The sequence below is a fragment of the Natator depressus genome, chromosome 5 (assembly GCF_965152275.1).
Source record: "Natator depressus isolate rNatDep1 chromosome 5, rNatDep2.hap1, whole genome shotgun sequence".
NCBI lineage: Eukaryota > Metazoa > Chordata > Testudines > Cheloniidae > Natator > Natator depressus.
The window spans coordinates 123,848,636-123,868,465 of NC_134238.1; the positions used below are offsets into that span (position 1 = coordinate 123,848,636).

At 45.8% G+C, this 19,830-nt stretch overlaps 1 protein-coding gene across 4 annotated transcripts in view; it reads left to right on the top strand.

Annotated features, from left to right (window-relative positions):
* The window catches only part of PAX5 (paired box 5), a 239,306-nt gene extending 220,372 nt beyond the window's left edge, over positions 1-18,934 (top strand). For 2 of the 4 annotated variants that reach the window (XM_074953568.1, XM_074953569.1), the window contains exon 10: positions 10,767-18,933. In XM_074953568.1, the coding sequence (XP_074809669.1) occupies positions 10,767-10,843 (77 nt within the window). In that variant the 3' untranslated portion in view covers positions 10,844-18,933. Of the gene's footprint in view, positions 1-10,766 lie in introns of all 4 variants that reach the window. The other 2 variants (XM_074953572.1, XM_074953571.1) reach the window with 2 other exon arrangements.
* The last annotated feature ends 896 nt before the right edge of the window (positions 18,935-19,830 follow it).

Below are 19,830 nucleotides of genomic sequence, written 5' to 3' on the forward strand. Positions count from 1 at the left end.
GAAATGACTGTGTCAAGAAATAAATTGATGATTATATGAATTAGAAAGAAAAAATGACAGAAGAATGGACAAGTTTATTCTAGATGAGAGGGTAATGACAGGGGGAGAGAGTGAATGTTTTGTGATGTGATGGTTTCATTTTTCACTTTAAATACAGGCCTTTTTGATTTCACCACAGAAATGTGAAGTGGAGAAAATCAAACTTACAAGAAATGTGGTGCTGTTGAGCCGCTTCAGAGAAATATCTGGCTTTAATAACTGCACTGAGTCAGAAATGTAATGGGGGCAGGAGGAGGCTGGAGGAAAATGGCTTTTCGTTCTTTTAGTCCTGCGAGATTCAGGGTGGAATCCTGGCTCCCGTGAAGTCAAAGTGAATTTTGCCATTGACTTCAATGGGGCCTGGATTTCACCCTCTATTTTTTGTCCGGCAATGATCTACTTTTTTCTCTAAATTTTTTTTGTGTTTTTGCCTTAACGTTGAGACCTGCTTGGTCACTCCGTTCGGTTTCATCGCTCTGAATCGCTAATTAATTGTTTAAAGGCAGAGCTTCCCCTAAGCCTTGTCCTTTGGTGGTGCTGGATCTGGAATCCCGGCTGAAGGATGCGTCTAGACTAAAGGTGGGCGAACTATGGCTCCTGGGCCACATCCAGCCCGCAGGACCGTCGTGCCTGGTCCCTGAGCTCCTGGCCGGGGAGGCGCCCCGGCCCCTCCCCTGCTGGTCCCCCTCCCCCACAGCCTCAGCTCGCTGTGCTGCCAGCTCTCTGGGCGGCGTGGCTGGCTCTGGCCGAGCCATGTGGCTGCGAGCTCCTGCCGCTCTGAGCGGCCCAGTAAGGGCAGGGTTGGGTAAGGGGGTGAGGGTCCCAGGGGGGCAGTCAGGGGACAAGGAGCAGAGGGAAGTTGGATGGGGTGGAGGCTGTGGGGGGGGTTGGATAGACGTGGGAGTCCCAGGAGGCCTGTCGGGGGGTGGATAGGGGTCGGGGCAGTCAGGGGGTAGGGAGCGGGGGTGGGGGGTTGGATAGGGGGTGGAGTCCTGGGGGGCCGTTAGAGGCGGGGGGTCCGGGATGGGGCGGTCAGGGGACAAGGAGCAGGGGGGGGTTGGATGAGTGGGAGGTTCTGAGGGGGGCAGCCAGGGGGCGGGAAGTGGGAGGGGGCGGATACGGGGCAGGGCTAGGTTTTTTGGGGAGACACAGCCTTCCCTACCCGGCCCTCCATACAGTGTCGCAACCCTGATGTGGCCCTCGGGCCAAAAAGTTTGCCCACCTCTGGTCTAGATGGTTGGGAAATCCTGCCTGGGCATCCAATGAGCTGTGTTGTCCTGACATCTCAATTAATTGTAGGGCGGGGCAACCAGTGCACTAAATTCTAGTGACTAGAAAAGGACATTCTTGAACAGTTTCCTGTTTTTTAAATTGATCTCACATTGCAGACGGCGCCAAAGCAAAACCTTGGCTTTGAACACCTCTGCGCGTTGAGGCACAGACTGGTCGGAAATAGAAGATAGAATCCCATTCTTGGAGGGGAAAAATCAAACAAAATGAAGATTTTGTGCTTCATTGGAAATGCGCCTGGTTTTTTTTTCCCTACAAAAGACGTGGAACAGAACATTTTTTTCTGTTTAGTTTCTAGTTGAAAAAAATTGTTCCAGTTTTCCAAGCTTTTTGTTGTTTGTTTCCCCACTGTCTCTCTTTTTATTTCCCCCTTTTGGAACAGGGAAGGAGGAGGTAAAACAATCAGTGGAAGTGGGGGGAAAACCCAAAGCCGCAGATCTTTAACAACCAAGAAAATGAACGGAACTTTTTCACTTCCATATTTTTAATATGACTCTTCTGACCAAAATAATAATTTTTCATTAAAATTTTCAATTGGACTGAAAAGCCATTCCGCACCCCCTGCCCCGCTTTTTTTGGACTAGCTCTAATTGGAACTGTTCAAAAATCACATCCAGCACAATGATCAAACCAGGACTTTCAGCACCCCTCTGAGGTAGTTCCTCAGGTGTGTTATCTCCATCTTCAAGATGGGGAACCAAGGCACAGAGAAATTACATGACTTGTCCACCCTCACAGAGGGAGTCTGTGGCAGAAACAAGAATTAAATGCAGATCTTCTGGGCCCCGGTATCTAAGACACAATGTTCTCATTCCTCCCTTAGAGCAAGTTTCTGCCCTTGAGATTTGCCTTTCATTGCAGCCTTCCACCTGCACTACAGGGGATTCCCTGCTCTGCAAGATAAATTTCATCGAGTCACACTGAGCAAAATTCTGCCACGCTCACTTGATCCAACCCCCCATGCAAGTCAAAAGGCGTTTTGTTCACGGGAGAATCCACACTGAGTTCCTACTGAAAAGGAACACGCATGTAACTACTAGCTGCAGACCTCTGAATGTTAGGGGTGCTGCTCCTGGTATTCAGCTGGTCTCCAGGGGGTAGCATTTGTAACATTGTTTGAGAATTTAAAGGATCATATCAGATGAAGGGTGTGTTCCTCCTCTTGCCGTGCATGTACAACACTAGTTAACACTCATGAGTTTGAGTGCATGAAACAAAGGGAATTAGTTTTTCATGTGTCTCAATGAAATTCCTTTTAAATATTTCTTCTATACATAAATTCCCTCCACCCCCACATCCTCATATATCACTTCCTTTTGAACTACACTGGCATCAATCCAGTCCATACTTGTTGCTCTCCTTTATGAACTCTGAAATGCTATAAAATATCTATCGGTTCTTAAACTTTTTACCGTTTTAAATAGGTTTTTATCATCTTCCAGTGCAAACAGTAAATGTTTCCCCAGCAGGAACATGCCTTTCCTTCAGACAGGAATACTTGAGATGCAGCAAAGAGTCAAAACCATCACATGCTTTTCTCATATTGTTCGGTTTCATAGAGTTCATCTAGTTTGACCCCCTGCATAACACAGGCCATTAAGTTTTATCCAGATCCCCCTCTATTGAGCCCAAAGACTTAAATTAAACCAAAGCATTTTAGTCCTCAGGAGACTAGCCTGTTGTGTGCCATAGAGCAGAGATCAGGAGAGACCGAGGTGCAGCCAATGCCCGAAGCCCCTGTGGTGGCAGGGCCTGGGTTAGATGAGATATGCCGAGATGACCCCAGCAGGTGAGGCACCGTCTGTGCTGCAGAGGAAGGCAAACTCCCCCATGGTCTCTGCCAGTATGACCTGGGGGAAAATTCCTTCCTGACCCCAAATCCAGAGATCAGTGTGACCCTGGGCATATGTGAGCAAGACCCACCAGCCAGAAATCCTAGACAGAAGATTTTCTGTACCACCTCACTGCACGGTCCACCCCAACCAGTATCTCCTCTGTAGCCAAGGCAAATTTCTTATGCTTCAGAGGAAGGTGTGTGTGTGTGTGTGTGGGAATTAAAACTATGCATTAGGAAAATACATTCCTTCCTGAGCCCTGCAGATGGACTGGCTGAAACCCTGAGTGACTCTCCAGTCAAACATGTTCTCAAGAAGAAAGAGTTCAATAACCAAAAACTGATCCCTAATTCTTCTTCCTAGCTGGGGTGTCTTTCTCTGTAATCTGTGTTGACCCTAATCTAGACAAAAATCTCTGGAAGATAGATATAACTCTCAAAGTTTAACCCTATTATACCAACCCTCCATACTGAGAACCTCCTTGCGTCTCTATGAGACATCTTAATATGATGTGATAGCTGTTCTCAGAGACTGTCTTTCACCAACGTCCCCTTTAGGTTACTTATTGTCAAGTGTTATCAACTCTTAGGGCTAAATTCCCCAGTGACATTAAGAGATGTAACTCCATTTGAAATCAGTGAAGCTTCTGTAAATGAAGAACTTGGCTCTGTGAGTTCTCTTTCCAGTTCTTTCTCTGGCTTGTGCTGTGCAGAATGTTGGACGAGATGATCATAATGGTCCCTTTTCTCCTTAAAATCTATGAAATTGCTTACCACTCTGCACCTCTATTTCCCGACTGAAATGTGGGCCTGATAATGGAAGCCCCTTGGGAAGTCTTCTGTGGGCAGTAGGTTAACACTATATTGCTTTTCACACTGCTCCACCACAAAGTTTAGAAATTGTCAAAGGAGGGTGGCACCTCCTTCCCCTCTTTAACGACAACAGGATATTATTTTTCATAGTTCTAACTCATGTACATTATTTTCCGCTTGTTAGCTTGGTGCTGCTTCTATCATATACCACAATGTCATCCAGAAGGTAGGGTAGTTTGTCTTCTGCTTGTTTTCCATCCCGTCCCTCTTCTGGGTTTCCCCATTACATCTGGTGTTTCTTTGTGTAGGTCACCTAAGGAGATCACAGGAATACCCGTGTTTTATTAGAAATTCTCTCATAAAATACCCTGAACAAAGTTCATTATTTACTTCCAACCCTTCTGTGGAGCTTTGTGGCTGGCGAGACATGCTAGAAGGTCTTTCCATTTTGAAATATGTGCTGATTGCCTCCTATGAAATGTGATATCCAAAGACTCCTAACCTGGACTATCACCGGTGTGGTATAGTTGATGCCTGTAGTCTCGGGCTTACGTGTTTGAAATAGTCTCATCTTGCTTATGCCTTGAACGTTGTGACTTCTCCATGATGTCTGACAGTGCCATGGTGATTTCTCCCCATGTCTCCGTCCTTAACCCTGTCGCCAGGGTCCCGTTGGATGGCGACGGCGTGTTGGTCAGCAGTTGCATTGCCGCCTCCGTACACATCCTGATGGCGTGCTGCCTGGGACAGACACGACAGATTTTAATTCTAAACGAGTCTGGGAAATTAATTTTAAAACAAATTTGACTCCCCCTAGTGACTTCTTATCACTCCCTCTTCTCTCTTCCCCCCTCCCGCCCCCAAACACACCCCTCACTTTACTTGCTTTTCTGATGCTGGGAATAAAAGGATTGGGCCCGATTTGCCCCTCATGATGGTTTTAAATGGCACAACTCCAGTGACTCTGGTGGAGTTACCACCTGCTTTACACTGTGAGATCAGAATGAGGCCCACCCTATGGTGGTCTTTTGGGTTCCTTAGCTTAATCACTGTCCTGAGGTCACGTCGTCATCGCTTTGTGCTGAGCGTTGTCAGTGACACAAAGGAATGGGTTTAGTAATCCTCCTTTATCCTCACATTCTGTCTTAGTGCCTGGTAAGAGTGACCCCTGCTGGCTCATATTGCCACTGCTACTACTGTCACATGGCAGGTTTGGGGACGATGGGCTGGGGTAGAGTTCCGCTCTCCATGCAAAGACACTTCAGGGTAGGGTGATCATCTGTCCCGTTTTTAAAGGGACAGTCCATTTTGGGGGGACTTTTTCATATATTGGGGCCTATTATCCCCCATTCCCTGTCCCATTTTTTCACAGTTGCTATCTGGTAACCCTACTTCAGGGGAGGGACAATTGAAGACATTAGAGCATCGGTCTGTTTGGGTCCTGGGGACAGATGAAGTGGGGCAGTGGGAATAAATAACCCTGTAGAATAACATCTTTGCAATGCACATACGTGTACGTTTCCTGAGCTGGAAATTCTCTGTGGTGCACGTACAGCAAGCGAAAGTCTGGACACAAGTAGCAGCCCTAGCTGGGGAAATGAGTCGGGTGGCTCCCCAGCCTTGCATCCAACAGCCACAAGGTTTGGATTGGCTGATCAGAGAAGGCCTGATCTTGCCCATGTTACACTCCCTTTGTGATCAGCAATTTTCTCTCCATTTTGTCCAGTGGGCACGTGGAAAGGAGGTGAGAGCTGACTTTGGGACCCACTCCCCCCAGCACACATTGGTTTGGGATGAACAGGAGACTTTGTCTCCTCTGCCTCAAAGTCCCAACACAAATGTCCAGACATCCTCTTTGGGATTTGCTCTCCACTGTATGCACAGTCAGCAGTTCCCTTTGTGTCTCTCTCCCTTCGTGGTTAATCCTTTTTCCTTTTTTTAAGCATCAGACAATAATTCACTCAATGTAATAAAAGGCCATATCACATATAGAGCGGCTGAATGTAGAGTGCATGAACTGAGAAAGCTTTGGGCTGGTACTTTCCTTTAAACAAAGAAAAATGCAAGTACTTGGGAGAGCCCAGTGAAAGCAAAAGAAAGCTTGAAATGGGGCTTATGAAATCTCCCCCCAATTAATATTTTTCAACTATATATACTTCTGCTTTCCTATGAGAGTCCTGGTTTTCTAGGGAGAATGACCTGTGAGATTGATTGTGATGAGAAGTCACTTGGATGTTTCCCAGACCTTGAATTAAAGGGGCCTTTTGTTGACTCAATGGGTTATCAGAAGCCTTAGCGATCCTATAATTATGAGCCTGGCCAGTGGGGATGATACAATAATGTGCCTTTGAATATGTGCATATATAAAACTTGTAGCAGATTGGGAAAATTAACTCATTACTCTAACTCGTGAATGCGGGCCAGATACCTTTTCAGAGTCCTTCAGTGGCAATAAGAAAAGGCCCAACAATGGACAGTGTACGTGATTAAAAAATGCCAGCTTCATTTCTTTTGTGATCACCAGAAAAGATATTTGGAAGAAGATTTGGGGACCTGTCAGGATCTTTTTAATTATCGCCACATTTATTCTTTATGGCCAGCACCGGGTAAACACACTGAATTAGAAATATAGAACCAAGAAAGATAGGCCATTTTTGAAACCCCTAACTGGCAGTGTTATTTATTCGTCTGTGCTGGTGCTCACAGAGAGAGCGCGCGAATGAAATTAATCGGAAACATCTTGAGCTACAACGTGGAACACATCGGTTCTACCTTGGAACATGGAACGATGTAAAACATAATTAGCCATGAGAGACTCAGTGACTGAACTCAGGATTCAGAAGTGCCACTGTATATCTGATTCTCCTCTCCCTCCTCCTCCCTAAACTGGTATCTTCTGGTATGTTTCTCACTTTTGGGTTATTAAAAAGGCTATTCTGGAGCTTGCCCACAATACATATTTGCTCTCTCCTAACTCCAGACCCTTTCTGGAACAAAGATGGCTTCCATTTCTTGTCACCTGACCTTTTACGTTGTTTGAGACTTAGAGCTATACTAACAGTCTGTTTAAGCTAGCTGAAAATGCGGTGTTTTCCTCCCCTCTTGAGGCGAAAATAGGATCACAGCGGCTGAACTTTAAAGAAGAAAACAGTCTCCCTGACTTCACTGGGATGACTCGTTGGATTATGTTAAGCATGTACGTCAGCCTCTGCGGCCTCAGACCCATTGTCCTGCTCTCCAGCTAGTCCTGTTTAAACCCACACCACCTATCCCGCCTCCTCTGCAGCAGGTTTGCCAGTCACAAGTGGCGGTAAAGGTGGGCTGTCTAATGAGCTTCTCTGTAATGCAACAGTCCTGAACCCAGTGCCCCCGAATCGAGCTCTCCGCTGACAGAGTAGCTGGAGCTGCCCTGCCAGGAATTACTTGTCAGCAAGCGACACAGAACCTGGTGCAGTTGTTCATTATTGATGTTCAGCCCAAATATTTGATGACCCACCGGGGCTCAGAGCATTCTAAAGCAGTTCCCGTCCCGTGTTGGGATTGCAAGCTCAGACTCAGTGGTGCAGAGTAACTGAGGCCAGGGTTGTGTCTTGCGCCGGCATTTCACTGAGGCATGTTAGTGTAGCTCCAGTTTTGCTGACCTGCCGGTGCCAAGGCAGCTTGGACATGGGCAGTTGGCACTGGTGAGGAAGTCTGAGTTGAGTTCCTGGCACGCAGGAGGCAGGAAAACACAAAGCAGTGGCATGGGCACTGGTGTATTAGTAGAGCAATGTCTTGAGGAGCCTCTTGCTCTGATGAGAGGCCAGCTCTCCTTTGAGAATGTGGCTAAACTGCTTGAGCCTGGGGAGGATAGTAGGAGAGTTACGGTAACGTTGGACACCCTGCGTTGGCTCAAAAGTATGGAAGTATTGGCTGTAAATTGGAGATCATGGTACTTGGTGACCACAGGCAGTGCACACCCTCAGGTTAACAGATCACCGTGTCCTGACATGTTCTGATTCTATTTTAGGCTCTGTTTGCTCACCTTGTGTGCAGCCAGTCTCACTGCACGCCCTTCCCTGGTTGCTGTGTGAAGGGCTTTGCTGGTAACAGCAGCAGCAAGGCTGAAACTACAGCTCAGCAGGGCTGCAGGCAGGGGCATATGCAGAGAGAAAAAGGAGTAGGCAAGGAATGGAGATGGGCTTGAACTCAGGACTCAGCAGAAGAAGAATAGGCAACCCTGAGCTGTGGGAGCGGGTGAAGCTAGCTATGTTAACGTTTGTGGTCTGACACTATGGCAATAGGCGCCACATAGATCCAGGTGAAATGAGCAGCAGTTCTTCCAGTAAACGGTGAGGTGTCGGGGGGCAGGATGAAAGATATTTCCTAGAGAAAATCCCCGAGCATGTGAAGGGAGCAGCCCCAACATCTGCAGAAGCATGGAAGGCAGGGGTCCCCCTAGGGTCTGGGGCAGAAGGAAGCATGCTGTGAATGCACCTGCTGGCGGCTTTGTTTGGCCTCCCTCCACTTGCGCTGGCTCACCATGTGCTGTGGTGCTTGGCTGAACCCATTGCTGGAGTTCACGTTACATTTCATTTGCATTGCAGTAACGCTTCGGAGCCCATTGTGCTAGGTGCTGCCTAATGCAGACTGGGATGGTGGCCGCTGCCCGGATGAGCTGACAGTCTGAGCATAAGACCAGAGCCGGCGGGCAGATACAGTCCAACAGGGAGAGCCGTAGGAAACAGGACAGTGTTGGTCACGCTAGAAATAGCAGGGTAGCCACAGCAGCGTGGGCAGCGGGATGTACCTGCGGGCTTGTAGTCCGCCAGCTAGCCCAGGCCTCGGCCTGTGCTGCCCCAGCTACGCCTCGGGTGTGAGTGTGTATGCCGGCCTGAGCTGGAACTATGCCTGTGGCTCCGGCAGAGACACGCCCTGAGAGTCGAGACCTCTCCCGAAATGGAGCGGCTCAGCCTTTACAGCTGTCATTGGTGCAGGGATTTTGGCTGTTGCCTCCTCCCTGCGGTGTTAGGAAGGGAAGAGCTCCCCAGGCTCCCTACTCGCCCCGTCTGGCCCTCAGAGACAGACCCCTCATCTCTTTATATGTTCAGGCTCCTGAATGTCACGACTTTTCCCAGGTCTCCACACACTGTCTCCAGAAGCCACAAAACCAGCCTCCCAAGCCCCATGCAGCTTTGTCAATTTCAACGAAACTCTGTGAATTCAGGCGGGAAGTTCAGTGTTGCTGCAAAGCTAACTACAGAATTTCTTGCATTTCTGATGTGCACAGCTGGGGACACCTAACCCGTACAGCACAGTACGCAGGCATGTGTGGGGGCGGAGGGGTGCATGGGTGGGGAGAGCAGGTATGTTCTTTCTGTCCCTTTTTACTATATCTGTACATGCAAGGTCTGATTCTCTGATGTGCTGAGCACTTGCGGCTCCAGCTGGAGTCATTGGGGCTCAGCACCGTTGTAAGAAGCCTAGCACAGGTCCACGTGGTTGGCTAGGAGAAATCACTGTTTTGGCTGACCTTGTAGACTCGCTGCTAATGGACTGTGAGGACTGTCGTTCAAGCCTCAGGTCTGGTAATACACACGGTGCACCCACTGACTGGGGACACCGCTGATTGGTTAGACTTGCTCAGGTCTTCAGGAGCAAGCCCAGGTTGGTGCGACTGGACATGCCGTTGGCTTTATTAACCTGCCAAATTCCTTGAAGACCTAGGGATAAGTTTAAGTGTCTTTGCCCTCTCCACAGTGTGGGTAAACTCACAATCTCAGATCAAAACTGCATGCTCCAAATTTTGGGCATGCAAAATGCCGAGTTTGAGGCCAAGATGAAGCCACTCTGAAAATTAGCCCTTTTAAGTCTATTTCTCATACTCTAGCAGGGTTGGTCATCCCTTTTGTATGCTGTTGTGTTACCTAATAGTCAATCCTGTCTAGACACATATACTTAAAAAGTAACCCACACCTACAGTCAAACAAAAAATCTAGATTCTTAAAGGACAATCCAACTAGCGGTGCTCAATTCTAAGGGGCCAGAAAACAGTCACTAATATTGTGCAAATTCCAGGGTTTGATTCGATTCAGACACGCTCAAGCCCTTCGGCATTCCTGAGTTTGCAAAGGTTTGAAACTGGCTTGCTTGATTCAGCTAGATATATGTATTCAATGCTGAATGCATGTATTCATTTGAAAACTAGCATATTGGATGGAGACCTGGTGTACTGGATCCACTAATGACTTGAGTGACCAATTTCAAAGCTCTGACAGAATATCATCATCAGACACTTAGCATATAAAACATTAGTCACTTGCGATAGTTTAAAAATGTTTTTGAATACCAAATAGATTCACAAATGCCAGGAAAGATTTACAGATACTTCACAGAGCCAATTCCCCCCACCCCTTTCTCCAAATTTATTGAATACTCCCCAACCAGATCTAATCCAGATAAATTCCTTGATCCCACAAGGGGATCTGATAGCAAAGATCCATTTACCCTTGGGAGTCCAAGTCACTTCATTGGGACGCCATACGACCATAATGGTCTGGGCTTGGCGATCTCTTTACAGAGGCGAAGATACTGAAAGGAGAACCAAAATGTGAGGTGTCGTCTGCAGTATTCTGGCATTTAATGTTTTAAAGTGATGTCTTGTCGCATTTTTGTTGTACCTACCACTTTGCAGGCCCATGTTAGCGTGGGTCGAACTCCAGCCAGGACAGATCTCTGGTGCCCACGGTGTGTTGGGCAGGCTGCCCCCTTTTGACCTGTGTTATCCTCATAGCCATCTTCTCTCTTCCAGGTTCTCCTTATTATTACAGTGCTGCAGCCAGAGGAGCGGCACCCCCAGCGGCTGCTGCTGCCTATGACCGCCACTGACCCAAGGAGTCTGGAACTCCAGCACTTACTAAACATATCATCCAGGCCGACGGCATCCGATTCACCTAGAAATAACCATGCAAATCAGACTGCAAGGAAGGAAGATGAAAGTATCCAGGGGGAACCCGCTGGCTGAAATTTTACTCTTTAAACTGGGTGAACTAATTATTGTTATTTTTTAAATCAATGAAATTCTGGCGATATTAACTGGGGTCTCATACAAAACAAAGAAACAGGAGAAACCAGGTCTGCTGCCGTTCCATCTGATTTGAAAGGTACAGTAGCTGCATCCTACCCACAGCCCACTGACCTCGCTGCCTCTGGTTCTCTCCGCTGCGCCTGGGGACTGGAACCAGGTCTGACTCTGAGCAGGCCACCTTGGGATATCTCTCTTAAGGTGCATTGACACACGCTGTGTGACTCAGCATGGGCTGTCTGGCTTTTTTTTTTCTTTTTTTCTTTTTTTTGGTAAAGAAGGATTGGTCTGCTCAATTTACACAGCACCAATGTAAATAACTTGCTTCTTTGTGTTACTTTTGAGAGTGGCTTAGCGTAAACAGCAACATGGTACAAATCATGAACTCAAAACGCATCTGAAGAATGTGTTTTGAAACTGGTGCACTGATTCAAAGAATTCAGTAAGCTTTAACCAACTTTGAACCAGGTTAACATTCATTGTGGCTATATTTGGGGCTGACGTTATTTCTATATACAGCGTCATATCTGACAGTCGTGTGTGAACATGCTATGAGCTGCCATGGACCACATGAGCAACTGAAAGACTTGGGCAGTTTGTGACATTTTACTGCTAAATATTAATTTATGTTTATTTGTAATCATAACTAGCACTGAAACAAATTCTCTGCTTTCAAGTTAAACTGTATCAGAGAAGGAATTCCTAATTGATAAGCAACCCGTTATGTACATCTATATAGATTACAATTATTTCTATTTTGTAAAGAAATGAGAACAGTCCCAAGGTGATGATTTTTCAAATTGCTATCTCAAACAGTATTACATTCAGGGCAGCTATGCACACTGAAACATACAAACGCTGCTTTACAAATCAAATGGATGGAGGGGGGACACACATTTGGGGATACCCATATGTTTAAATGAAGACATTTCTCAAAGTCATTCCTTATACACAGTGGGCTACAGTAAATCCATTCCATTGGAATCCATAAAGTTACACTGGGGATAAATTTGGCCCATTAATTCTGTATATTCTCCCTCCCTCTCAAAGAGAGAGCATCAATAGGACCAAGTGACGTTTTGTTCAATGTTCTCTACTTCCCGGAGCCAATAAACAGAAGAGGGAGCTTATAAATGATTGGTTAAGCTAGTACAGCAATCACCACCAATTCCACAGAACCACATCAACTACTCATTTTTCCCTGAAGGAACAGCTCTTTTTAATCCTATACGATCAGCAAACTTCTCATCTGCACAAAGGGAAAATTAGAAGTGTTTCCCCTGAAGACAATGGAAAAGCTCCCTCTGACTTGCATGGGCTCAAGATCTGCTCTATAGCCTTGCACAGTGTTGCCATAATTAGTGTGAAAGGGACAAATTCCACTATCCTTACACTGGTGAGCACTTACACGCTATAATAATCCCCTTTGGGTCCATGAATAAGAGTCTAGCCCAAAATAGGTCTCCTATAAGTGGACAATTGAAGTACAAATATTATTTCCAGAGTGATAACTTTTTAATTACAATTTTATCTTTGTCCTGCTTATGCTGAATGGATGTCAGAAAATCAAATGGTAGCAATTCAGTGAGATTTGGGTGCATGTTCCTTCCAAAACCTTTGTACAATATTTAATATGTCTTCTGATCAGACTCGGAACAGAGACTTCTCTAGTTTCCAAGGCAGATAGTCCCTAAGTGGAGCCGGGTTCCTGCCCAGGAGTTTAGGTTAGTAAACACCCACATACAGATGAAATGTTCAGAGGCTAATATGAGGAGGAAAGGAATCCAGGAGAGCTGGCTGTATTTTAGTGAAGCCTTATTGAGGGCGCAGGAACAAACCATCCCGATGTGCAGAAAGAATAGCAAATATGGCAGGCGACCAACTTGGCTTAACAGAGAAATCTTCGGTGAGTTCACAGAAAAGAAGCTTACAAGAAGTGGAAACTTGGACAGATGACTAGGGAGGAGTATAAAAATATTGCTCGGGTATGCAGGGGTGTAATCAGGAAGGCCAAAGCACAATTGGAATTTCAGCTAGCAAGGGATGTGAAAGGTAACAAGAAGGGTTTCTACAGGTATGTTAGCAACAAGAAGAAGGTCAGGGAAAGTCTAGGACCCTTACTGATTGGGGGAGGCAACCTAGTGACGGATAATGTGGAAAAAGCTGAAGTACTCAATGCTTTTTTTTCCTCGGTCTTCACAGACAAGGTCAGCTCCCAGACTGCTGCACAGGGCAGCACAGTACGGAGAGGAGGTGAGCAGCCCTCAGTGGTGAAAAAGCAGGTTAAGGACTATTTAGAAAAGCTGGACATGCACAAGTCCATGGGGCCAGATCTAATGCATCCGAGGGTACTGAGGAAGTTGGCTATGTGATTGCAGAGCCATTAGCCATTCTTTTTGAAAACTCATGGCGATCAGGGGAGGTCCTGGACGACTGGAAAAAGGCAAATATAGTGCCCATTTTTTAAAAAGGGAAGAAGGAGAATCTGGGGAACTACAGACCAGTCAGCTTCACCTCAGTGCCTGGAAAAATCATGGCGCAGGTCCTCAAGGAATCCATTTTGAAGCACTTAGAGGAGAGGAAGGTGATCAGGAACAGTTAACTTGGATTCACCAAGGGCAAGTCATGCCTAGCCAACCTGATTGCCTTCTATGACGAGATAACTGGCTCTGTGGATGAGGGGAAAGCGGTGGACGGGTTGTTTCTTGACTTTAGCAAAGCTTTTGACACGGTCTCCCACAGTATTCTTGCCAGCAAGTTAAAGAAGTATGGATTGGATGAATGGACTAAAAGGTGGATAGAAAACAGGCTAGATCGTCAGGCTCAATGGGTAGTGATTAACAGCTCAATGTCTAGTTGGCAGCCAGTATCAAGTGGAGTGCCCCAGGGGTTGGTCCTGGGACCAGTTTTGTTCAACATCTTCATTAATGATCTGGAGGCTGGTGTGGATTGCACCCTCAGCAAGTTCGCAGATGACACTAAACTGGGGGGAGAGGTTGATATGCTGGAGGGTAGGGATAGGATACAGAGGGCCCTAGACAAATTGGAGGTTGGGGGGGGGCCAAAAGAAATCTAATTAGGTTGAATAAGGACTAGTGCAGAGTCCTGCACTTTGGACGGAAGAATCCCATGCACAGCTACAGGCTGGGAACCGACTGACTAAGCAGCAGTTCTGCATAAAAGGACCTGGGGATTACAGTGGACAAGAAGCTGGATATGAGTCAGCAGTGTGCCCTTGTTGCCAAGAAGGCTAACAGCATATTGGGCTGCATTAGTAGGATCATTGCCAGCAGATCGAGGAAAGTGATTATTCCCCTCTATTTGGCACTGGTGAGGCCACATCTGAAGTATTGTGTCCAGTTTTGGGCCCCCCACTACAGAAGGGATGTGGACAAATTGGAGAGTCCAGTGGAGAGCAATGAAAATGATTAGGGGACTGGGGCACATGACTTATGAGGAGAGGCTGAGGGAACTGGGCTTATTTAGTCTTCAGAAGAGAAGATTGAGGGGGGATTTGATAGCAGCCTTCCACTACCTGAACGGGGGTTCCAAAGAGGATGGAGCTTGGGTGTTCTCAGTGGTGGCAGATGACAGAACAAGGAGCAATGTCTCAAGTTGCAGTGGGGGAGGTCTAGGTTGGATATTAGGAAAAACTTTTTCACTAGGAGGGTGGTGAAGCACTGGAATGGGTTACCAAGGGAGGTGGTGGAATCTCCATCCTTAGAGGGTTTTAAGGCCCGGCTTCGCAAAGCCCTGGCTGGGATTGTTTAGTTGGGGTTGGTCCTGCTTTGAGCAGGCGGTTGGACTAGATGACCTCCTATGATTCTATGGAAGTAGCCATTATTTTTCCTCTTTTGACAATTAATAGTTGATAAACATTCAGTTTAAAAAGCTACGTAACAGTATGTGCGTCTCTTTTATTTGAGCAAGCAGTGGTCTCTCCTTTGAGATATTTTTTCCAAATTCATCCTCTGAATCCTCACTAAATGTTGGGTTATCTTTCAGCAGTAGGGCTGTAAAGGGAATTTTCTCTCTTTTGGATAAAAGTGACTTAGAATCTCTTCCAAGTTTCTTTGATTGGCATGTGCACCAACCTGCAAGCACTATGAGCCTTCTGGAACATTAGGCTCTTTCAGTCCCCTGGCTGAAAAGAAAATGGTGTATCTGCAAACATACAGTTGCAAAGTATCATGGGAGTGCAAAGTATCATGGGAGTGGTAGCTTCATAATTAAGGCTGAGTTGAGTTATGCAGGTGTATGTCTAGAGAAATGTCATGACCAGATAGGAGGCTTACAAGTTTTCTTCCTCTCTTTACAGTAACCAGGTTACATGGGACTGGTTGCTCCTCTTCTAAGTTAAATAGTGATCATGCAGCTGTGTTGGTTCTAGGAAATTAGAAAGACAAGGAGGTAGTATCTTTTACTGGACCAACTTCTGCTGGTTAGACAGACAAGCTTTTGAGCCTCCCAGAGCTCTTCTTCAGGTCTGGGAAACTAACTCAGAGTGTCACTGCTAAATACAAGGTGGAACAGACTGTCATAAATAGAGTGATGAAGGAAAGAAAAATATGCACCATGGATTAAATTCCTCCCTGTACAGAGGGTCAGCCTGAGGACTACAAGTCCCGTTTGAGCTATATTTTGAGGGTGTAAGTGGCGCCTAGACCTCGGGCTGGCTCTCTGCTTTGGGGTGAGTTTCACCCACTGGATGCATTACCTGGCAGACACGTGGTGTATGTATTTCATAGGAGTGAAGTGTCTTGGAACATTTAGACTAGTTTCGATTTTGAGAGAAGAGTAGCTATTAGGCGGCTGGACTCTGGCATGAACATGTTCAGTAAGGAAACATTTTTAGTTATGCTAATGACAAAAGAAAGGTATGCCACGAGCACGAGTGGTAAATTTCATCCTGTGGATGTGCCTCAGCCTGTACAACACACTGCGATACACGTGGCTAGACCCTGCTTGCCTTAGTCAGTTAAGTAGTCCATTGAAATCCAGTGGGACTATTTCTCACATGCATCAAGTAAGCATGATCTAGCCCATAACCTGTGCACACCCTCCTCAGAGAAAACAAGTTCATGACCACTATTGGCTGGTATTAAGGAAGGGATTTTCAAAACCTCCTGGAAGATCTGGACACCCCGTTCCCATTCATCTTAATGGGAAATCAAATCCTTTAGGTTTCTTTGAGAATTTGAACCTGACAGTAGATGGTTGTCTGGGCATCATCAAAGGTACCTCCTGCAATTCTTTATCCATACGCCTACTGTCCACTTTGTTGGTGCCATGTTCCCCCCGTTCATTTTCTAAGCTTCACTTAGCACTATGTTGTATTATCCCCTGCTTGTATGAACCACTGCTCGCCACCATGGGCAGTCGCTCACACTAGACAAATCACTTGGCTGTCTTTGCATCACTCAGAAATGAATTAACAAACAGTTGATCCAAGTGTGTGTGATAGATGCACATGCGTATACCATGCTGCGTGTGCCACATACACACACCCCTTTCACCCCCATTAGAACCCACACTGTGTCACAAAACATATTGTAATGAGTGTTACCATCTGACTGGTGCCCTGATTCCTGGAGCGACTCTGGAATTCCAGTGGAGATTTGAGGTGCCTCCTGAACATACTGAGCATGGAGTGGATTATTATTATTATTATTTTGCAGTTGGGAACTGAACAAGGCAGCTAGATGCATCCCAGGAATCGCATCCACGTTACAAAGCAGTTTTTTAAACTACATGTGGGGATTGGCAAACTGCTCAGCTGGTATAAATCCGCCTAGTTCCACTGACTTTGGTTGATTCATCCTAGCTGAGGATCTGGAAATGTGTCTGTCTGGATATTAGCATAGCCCCGGTGCCACACCCTCCAGTAATGAAGTGTTGATAAGAACCCACATTCCTCTCCCCATGCAGTTTTTATAAGGTGTGCAAGGCTTGGCCCACCGAGCACTTGGGTCATTCCTGGTTGCTTTCTAATATGCTTATGCAACTAAGAATAGTGACCTGAGATCAGCGAGAGGGCTATCTTGGGACTTGATCATGGGGGCGCAGTGTGTATGTGCAATGTACTGTACATTTATATGATAGTGATGGGTGAATCTCAAAAGGTTTTGAGGTTTGGCTCTGGTTTGATAAGCCCTATGAAGTGTGGTTGCTTATCTGAAGCTCACCCAATTCTTTTGATGTTTCATCCGTCCTTCCCTCTTTTCCTCCCACCATCCTCTAACTTGGCTTCCCATTGCTCCTCCACACTCCCACTCTGGGGTCACCCAGGTAGCTTTTGTCTACATGGGCTCCCCTCCAATTAGCAAACCTTTTGGGTCTTGAAAGGTAGAGGAGGAGGGCAGAGTTGTGGAGAATGAGTGAGCAGTGATGGCATTACGAGAGGACAGAGACAATGCTGTTCCACACCCAAATCAACAGAGAACGTGAGACAAGACCCAAATCAACCAGTGTCAAGGAGATGCTTAGAAAAATTCTGTAAGAATATGACCATAAATGGGACATTAAAATAGAGAGCTGTCTAGAGGACACTGAATTTGCTTAGGGTCAGTTTCCAGAGGCTCAGCTCAGTCAGTGTAATTACAGATGTGTTATCATAAGGCCTCAGTTCCCATTGATTGGCATGCTCAGCATGTCCCAGGATCAGGCCCGTAGTCTCCATTGCATTGCACCAAAATCAGCATGGAAACACAAGCTGCTTCAGCCAGCACCCCCGATTCCATGGCAGAGCACACAGGTGAACTGGAGACTGCAGGTGCTGACAGACTCCGCTGAGTTCTTTAGGGCTGATCCTAGAAAGTCACACATGAACAGCCCTCTAACACAATCTTCCACAAAGGTGGAATAAAATCAAAAGCACTGAGTATATAACTTTGCTGCTGGAGTTAATACAACTTGACACAGCAACACCAAATGAAGTACACCATCAAAGACATGCTTGACACCAGAAATACTCACGTTTGAGTCTCCGCTGGCTCAGTTGTCAGCTCTTGCTGTGATCTTTGCTTATTAGTCCTCTGCGAAGACAAATGCATGTACGGTGCTTCAGAATAAGAGCCAGAGGGCCAGTGTTTTACGGGACACCTTTACAGAGAGAGAGAGAGAGAGAGAGAGAGAGTGTACATTTGTTTCCACAATCTATGTATCTTCATGTATCACTATGGGGCTGATCCAGAGTCTATTGAAATCACTGGCACTCTTTCCATTGGGTCATTGTGGGCAGTGGGCATTGTATTCCAGTGGGCACTGTATTAGGCCTGAAGTTTCCAGACTTTTCCACTCTGCCTTGTAAAAGGAGACAGGGAAATGGCCAATGGGCATTTATTTAGCTATTTCTTTTGCTTTGCTCAGCCTCGTATTGGAAGAATCTTTGTCCTGGTTTTTCACTTTCTAGTGGCCTTTGTACGTTCTGAAATTACAGAAATGCGTTATATTGCAAATGGAATTCCTTTCCAAGAAAAACCACAGTATGTTTTTTCTTAGAGACAGACTACTTTGTATTCGGGACTTACAGCATCAAAGGAATGCATATCTATTGTATCCACCAAAGTCTGTGATGCCTGCATAGAAGCTTACTTGTTAAAATAAAATAAAAACTGAAAAAAACATACAAACAAGAAAAAAAAAACTAACAACCCCACCCCCCTAAAATAACAATTTAATTGCCTTTGAAAGTAGGAGATGTCTGTCTCCACACAGAAAAAAAACGCTTCTTAAAATGTGTATGTTTTGTATTCTTTTTTTCTAGTAGGAAAAGAACTGACTTGAAATCTTGGTGTTTTTTCCTTAGTGCTGTGTGTTGCTTTTGTGTGTTATAATATTTGAATGTAATTACAGCAGTGCCAATTTGCCAAAGATGTCGAACATATTTTGGGGTTTTTGGTTTGGGGGTTATTTTGGGTACTGATGGGGGAGGTGGGATGGGAATGGGGGGGAATGAGGTATTGGACGAAAGGGAGGGGCGTTTTTGAGGTTTATTTTTTTGTTCGGATTTGTTTTTCCATTCTTTTTCTTGTCAGTACTGGAATTTGTGATTTTATTCTAAGTTAAATGGTTGACTGCAACACTTTTATTTTTTAGATTAGTTGAAGAAACATGCAATAAGATTGGCGTAGTTTCAATATCCGTGTGTCTTTTCATGAGAGTGGCTGTTACTTGTGGACATTTGAGTTTATGTAACCTTTATGTGAGATAATTATTTGTAAATATTTACCATAATTTTATTGGTTCCTAAAATAAAAGTAATTTTTTTAAGTTCAAAGATTCTGATTTTACTTTTGTTTTGAGCTTGGCTTCAGGGTCACTTGAAACACATTTAGAACAGGTTAGACAAACACAGGGATGGTCGAAGCATACTTCATCCTGCCCCAGCATGGGGGGATGGATTTGACGACCTCTTGACATCCCTCCCAGCCTTATGTCTATGGTTGTATGATCCTAAGTGGACCCCTGGGACACCATTGCACAGGGACTCAGTTTCAAGTTTGTAGTGGGCTTCTTTGGCTTCTGCCCCAAAGTCCAAACTCATTTCTGTTCTAAAACATTTAGGGTCAGCTCCTGATACCTTTACCTGGTGGAATTCTGGTCCCACTGAAGTCTAGACCCAACGAGGACTACCTTACCCTCTGAGCAATCCCATTGATTTCACAATAACAACTGATTTCAGTAAGACTGCTCACAGATGGCTTGATCCTGCAAGGTGCTGAGCAGTCCAGTCCCAGTCCAGCAAAGGATTCAAGGACATGCTTTACTTTAAGCCCTGTGAGTGGTCCTA